A 6,054-nucleotide genomic window follows, 5' to 3' on the forward strand; every position below is an offset into this window, starting at 1 on the left:
GCTTGTCACCAAACTCCGCCTTTTTGTTTAACTCAGCCCCGAACTAGAAGCCACAAGCGGCCAACGAGGTGAGTGGAAGGCTAGCCAGGCCTCCGCTCTAGAACGGAAGTCTTTATGGTCCCAGCGAGAACTAGATAGCCATTTGGGAGGGAGAGCTCTATGTTCTTCCCAGCGTGAGCGTCAGCGGCAGAGCTGGAGGCCGACTCTCCCGGAGCGCGAGACTTCGCTTTGGAGGGGTGCACGTGTTCGTGCCCTAAAGCTGATGCGGCTTGCTGCGAGATCGTCTCTAGGAGGCTGGCCTGCAGTGACCTGCCGTCTCCTCGGCCCCTCTCCCGTTTCCAGAGCTGTGGTCAGCATCCCGGAGCCTCCCGATCTTATGACTCATGGTCATGGGAGTGGATATGTAGTCAACAAGGCGACCACGGGGTGGGGAATGGGGGAGTGTCTGACCGGACAACTTTGATCTAGGGTTGCCCGCCTCTCTCCCAGTCGCACTCCTGACGTCTTTACGTCGGCCATCCAAACACTTGTACAGTTCCCTGAAACACCTAACGGGAGAGGAGGGAGATAAAATGTCCCTCTTCCCGGGTTGTGGTTTGATTTCCTTAGGGTACAGCAGCATGGCTGGGGGTGTGGGCGGGAGAGAACTTGAGCTCCGAGGAAAGTCAAGGTGGACCCTAAAGCCCTCTAGGAGAAGGTAAGGGATTGATTAAGCAAACCAAGGCATTACAATTACATGGCCTCTTAGGCTAATCTGATAGTAAGCAGTATTTGATATGGATATTCGCCAAGCAAATGGTAATGCACATGTACGTATATTGTTTATATATAATTGGTCTATAGACAACATTACAGAGCTAGCTGCCTTTTGTTGACTATGTAACAAGTCTCAAAGGGAACTAAAGTTTCGGGTCTCTTTTCAGTCTCTGAGGGGACCCTGAGATCTAGTGAGATAAGTGCATTAGGAACAGGTGCCTTTCAAACTGTGAGAGTCTAATGCAAATGTTGCTTTCGGTGCCCCAGATTCCATTACTTCCAAAGGGGGAGGGGGTGAGTCTGCCTGTTGTCTGTCTCTGCTGTGAATGCTGCTTTTTCCAGAGATCTTGACCAAGCTGGATAGTGCATTAAAGTTGAGGACCCCAAATCAGGAATAAAGATGAGAGTTAAAGCAGTTGGAGAAGAGGAAACTTCCTGCTGTGTGCTAGACACAGCTTCTTATATAACTTCTTTTTCTCGTCTGCAAAATGAAATCACATATTGAAGAACTGTCGAGAAAAGAAGTGATGAGCCGGGTTTCATACTTTTGTCCGCCGGATTCCAAAAACCTTTGGTTCTTTTTCCACTGGGTCACGTCTAGGAGAAACAAATCTTAGTGCATTCTCCTAGTCAAGTGGAGGAAAATTGGTACCTGAGACGCCCCCTGGTGGTCCACGTGTTTTCTTGCGCAGCCAACCCTCTCCCGGGCTCCTTTAATACCTAAAATCCCACCCGCTTCGCGGCGCGTGAATCTCGGATCGCAATTGGCCGGGTGGGGACTGGAGGCGGGACGCGGGGGCGGCGGTGCTGATTGGCTGGAGGAGGCCCGCCGGGGGAAACTTCCGGGAATGTTCGCACTCCAGCGTTCCGTTGGTCCGCATCCGGCGGCGGCGGGGCCTTTGGCTCCCCCTGCGGGCGGCTCAGTGGGGTGCAGTGTACGGCGGGCAGGCTGGGTGGGTAGTGGGCTGCGGGTCGGGGAGAGGATGCACCGAGTCCCCGGTTGTCCAGATGAGGGTTCGGGAGGGTTTGGCGAGTGAGATTCCATTCCTTGGCTCCGCACCAGGTTTCCTGCCCCCGTGTGCGTCGGCTTCTCTACTTCGGGGCTTGATACTGAAAGAGCATCCCGGGAGGGGGCTTCCAGCCCAGAAGCAGTCTATCCAGAGACACCCCCGAATTCTGATCTTGAAGTTGGAAGCCCCTGGGGAAGTTCGTTTCTACCCTTTTAGAAGAGTTAGAGGGTTTGAGGCTGCCTGACCCCAGCCTAGTGTGATAGGTAGGCCTTGCGAAGTGGACATGGGGGTGAAGGCTCCAAGCGTTGAACCTTCGTCCCCTTTTCCCCCTTCTAGTGGGGTGCTGAGGCTCGGGCAGCATGACGACGGAGACCTTCGTGAAGGATATCAAGCCCGGGCTCAAGAACCTGAACCTCATCTTCATTGTGCTGGAGACAGGTGGTTCTGCTAGCGCGGTGGGCCCCCTGCGCGCATTCTCGGGGTTGGGGGCCAGGAGGGGGGGAACATCACCTCTGTTCTTAACTTGCACCCGGCACAGCAGGGCGCACCACAGGACTGCTCACGCCCAGTCTCCTCGCCCCCACCCGGAGAGTTGCAGTGTAGGGTAGATGGATGGAACGCTTGTCAGATCCAAGCCTCCAGTGCCTCTTGGGCCTCTTCCCACACGTGTGGGCCCTCTCCATGGTGCTGGCCCCTCCCTCACCTGCCCCAGGGATTTGACTTTGCCCTGTTTGTACACCTTTTTCCTCACTCCACCAATATCTAGACCTCATCCCTCTGATCACCACCACCCCCATTTATTTGACCATCCACCCCCTAACCCCATTGTTCTGTTCCCTCCAGGCCGAGTGACCAAGACAAAGGATGGGCACGAGGTTCGGACCTGCAAAGTGGCAGACAAAACTGGCAGCATCAATATCTCCGTCTGGGACGACGTGGGCAACCTGATCCAGCCTGGGGATATTATCCGGCTCACCAAAGGGTAAGCCATCAGGTGACTTCTGGCTATTCAAGGGCAGTAACGGGGTGGGGGGGCGGGGGGATTAACAGTCCCTGTAACTCGAATCCTGCTTTTTGTGACCCCACAGGTACGCTTCAGTGTTCAAAGGTTGTCTGACATTGTACACTGGCCGTGGGGGTGATCTTCAAAAGATTGGAGAGTAAGTGCTGTCTTGGAGCTGGGGATGTAGAAGCACCAGGCCAAGGAGAGAAGTTTGAGGTTTGCAAGGAGACAGCATAAGGGTGTGCATTCCCTGTCCTGTACCTGGACCTTTCTGAGGTTTCCAGAGTAGCCCAGAGGTTGGGCCTGAGGCTTTGCCACTTTCTCCCCTTGCAGATTCTGTATGGTTTATTCTGAGGTTCCTAACTTCAGTGAGCCAAATCCAGAATACAGTGCCCAGCAGGCACCCAACAAGACGGTGAGTCCCATGGCTGTGATGTGTGGAAGGAGGGCAGGTCAGGCCAAGAAGCATGGTAGGGAGTAAGGTCTGAATGTGTCATTTGTGCCTTCAGGTGCAGAACGATAGCAGCCCTACGGCTCCCCAGCCTACCACCGGACCCCCCGCCACTTCTCCAGGTAAACCTGTTCCTTCCATCCACTGGCCCTCCTAGTTCTAATCTCCCTAGCCTGGAAAGATGCATTGCCCTCATCCCTTTTCCAGATCTCTCTTCTCTCAATATATCCTCTTGCACCCAATTCTCCCAGTTCTTTTGCAAGTCCCTGGGGTGAAAAGATTTGGGGCCATGTTTCTATCACTGATAGAGCTCCCTTTTGCCACTGCCACTCAAAGGCAAAAATGAGAGCAGTTTCTCCACAAAGACTGCCCTCTTTCATTCTAGCTTGTTCCTCTCTGCTTCTTCTCTGGCAGAACCTTGCCTTTTTTCCCCTTGCCTATTTTGATTCATTATCAGTTCTGATACACTGTTACTTACAGGACTCAGCATGGAGTCCACACTGCACAACTTTAAGCACTAAATAGTTCCCCTTTAGGGTTGCCACTTTCTTGAAAACTAAAGGCCCTGCTTCTAGGCCTTGGCCCTCAGGATTATGCTTCTTCCAACTCAGAAGCCCCTGCTTTTGGTCTCTTGAGGAATTTGGCTTACTGCAGATCATCAGCTTTTGATTAGAATCACTCACCAACATCATTTCCTTCGTCTCCTGGCTTCTCATTAGGAACCTGGTTTTTGTTGCTCTTTTCTCCTTCTGGGTCATCTCGCAGCTGACCCTACCACTCCTGGGTGTTTGTCTCTCTCTTGCCTCTGATCCATGCCTTATGTTTCTCTCTGTGACACTAGGCTTCAGGCTTCCTCTACGCTTCCTCAGTCTGTGTCTGCATCCCCAGTTACCATGGTTTCCAAAACTGTCTGTGTCAGAACCACTAAGGGTCACGGTGTTTTTTAGGAACACCGTGAAATAACAACATTTAATTCCACCACAAAAGAGTAGCATCCATGTTTTCAACTGAAAATATGACTATTACGTATTCTCAGGTCTCCATAACTCCATAATTTATAAAATTATTTTAAATAAGTACACTTAAGCTTGTTTGTCCCTAATATTCATTTGCCAGATGTTTATTCACTTTGTCATCTGCTAACAGGTACAGAAGGTTTTAAAAAAACATGTGTGGCATAAAAATGATGACTTCCTACATACTCCTCACTTTTTCTGTGAATTAAGGAAGGGGCTTTATTCTTCCATTTTTGGCTGCAGATATCTTAGTCTGATGGAGCAGAAGGATTCAGCAGGGATATGGGTAGGGTTCATGACGCCCTATGTATGTGAGAGGCAGGCCTCTGCCTTCATTTAACAAGCATTTATAGATGAGGAATGCCAAGGAAAAAACATAGCACTTGCCTTGAGGAGCTTGCAGTCCATGAAAGGAATAGTCCCACAGACAACAGTTGTAACACACTGTGGTAAGTGTGGTGATAATGATTTGCACAGCTAAGGTAGTTCAAGGAAACCATCGAACACTGAAAATATACACAAAAATGTTGTCTGTTATTTTAGGGGTGTGAGAGTATGTATAATAGTTTTTTTGCTTACTCTGTGAGAGTATGTATAATAGTTTTTGTACTTATTCTTATTTCTGTTTTCCCAAGTGAACATGTATCATTGTGATACACACCACCACACTTTTTTCTTTCTTTTTTTTAAGATCCTTCTTACATTTTAAGATAGAAACTTCAGGCCCTTCCTTTCCCAATGCTTCTCCAGTCTTACAGTCACTTTTGGTCAAGGGTTCTTTTGTCGGTGGTCCTTGAGCCTAGAACTAAACAGCTATTTCTAGATCTGACTCCTAATGATACAGAGATGGATAAAAGAGAAAAAAAATATATCGGGAATTCCCCACAGTCCAGTGGTCAGGACTCCGTGCTTTCACGGCTGAGGGCCCAGGTTCAATCTCTGGTTTGGGGAACTAAGATTCCACAAGCTGTGTGGCGCAGCCAAAAAAAAAAAAAACACAATTAAAAACAAAAAAGGAAGAAAAAATATCATACGACAGTTCATGCAGCAACTGCCAAAATGATGATTGCATCTTTTTGGGGCCCCATTCCTACAACTCACATCCTTTGCACTTGGTCCCACGGCATCAGTGTGCAGCTGTGCTCGGTGGAGACTGTGCTGCCTGCTGGGGCTGGAGGCAGGCCTTGGGGATGGATGCCTGCCTACCTTAGTTCTCTAATTCCGGTTTTTCTTCCCCTTCTCCCACAACTAGCCTCTGAGAGCCAGAACGGGAATGGACTGAGCACCCCACCAGGTCCTGGTGGTGCCCCACACCCCCCTCACACTCCCCCCCACCCCCCCACCCCCCGAATTACCCGAAGCCAGCCCAACCACACGCCTGCCGGCCCTCCTGGCCCCTCCAGCAGCCCTGTCAGTAATGGCAAAGAAACCCGGAGGAGCAGCAAGAGATAGCAAGACATTCTTCCTCCCTGCCACCAGCCACAACCCAGGTGTCTGCTAGAGAACACAGCTTTCTACTGGGCTGCTGGCTTTTGGGGGCAGGGGGTGTGTAGGAGTATTTTAGCCACTAAACTTCACTGGAGGGGTGGTGAGCAGTGGCCTTATCCGCCCTCAGCCCATAGTCCCCTCCTTGTCAGCTGAAGCGGCCTGTCCCCTGGGAGTCCGGGCCCTCTGCCTCCCCGCCTTCCTCTTTAGAAATGACGGTTACAGTCTGATCCTTGGGTCTGTGATGTGGAAGTTTAATTGAATCCCTCCTTCCTAATAAATGTTACCACTCTGTACTGAACTCCTTTGCTCTTTGTGGGAAAATGAAGAGGT

The 6,054-nt window shown here is 50.6% G+C and overlaps 1 protein-coding gene and 1 long non-coding RNA gene across 8 annotated transcripts; both read left to right on the forward strand.

The window, feature by feature from the left end:
- The first annotated feature begins 46 nt into the window (after positions 1-46).
- Positions 47-6,015, forward strand: NABP2 (nucleic acid binding protein 2). 7 transcript variants are annotated; one of them, XM_049694494.1, is made up of 7 exons: positions 47-68; positions 2,103-2,204; positions 2,610-2,748; positions 2,855-2,926; positions 3,103-3,184; positions 3,279-3,342; positions 5,489-6,015. In XM_049694494.1, the coding sequence occupies exons 2-7, from the start codon at positions 2,126-2,128 to the stop codon at positions 5,686-5,688; spliced, it is 636 nt and encodes a 211-aa protein (XP_049550451.1). In that variant the 5' UTR covers positions 47-68; positions 2,103-2,125; the 3' UTR covers positions 5,689-6,015. The 7 variants fall into 7 exon arrangements, with proteins under 7 accessions (XP_049550451.1, XP_012390096.1, XP_033291961.1 ...); XM_012534642.3 differs by lacking the exon at positions 47-68 and adding an exon at positions 85-349; XM_033436070.2 differs by lacking the exon at positions 47-68 and adding an exon at positions 396-697.
- Positions 4,683-5,274, forward strand: LOC125960465 (uncharacterized). The gene is made up of 2 exons (XR_007470134.1): positions 4,683-4,765; positions 4,803-5,274. It is a non-coding gene; the product is annotated as an uncharacterized LOC125960465 (long non-coding RNA).
- Positions 6,016-6,054: the final 39 nt, after the last annotated feature.

The sequence above is a fragment of the Orcinus orca genome, chromosome 11, assembly GCF_937001465.1.
Source record: "Orcinus orca chromosome 11, mOrcOrc1.1, whole genome shotgun sequence".
Classification (NCBI taxonomy): Eukaryota; Metazoa; Chordata; class Mammalia; order Artiodactyla; family Delphinidae; genus Orcinus; species Orcinus orca.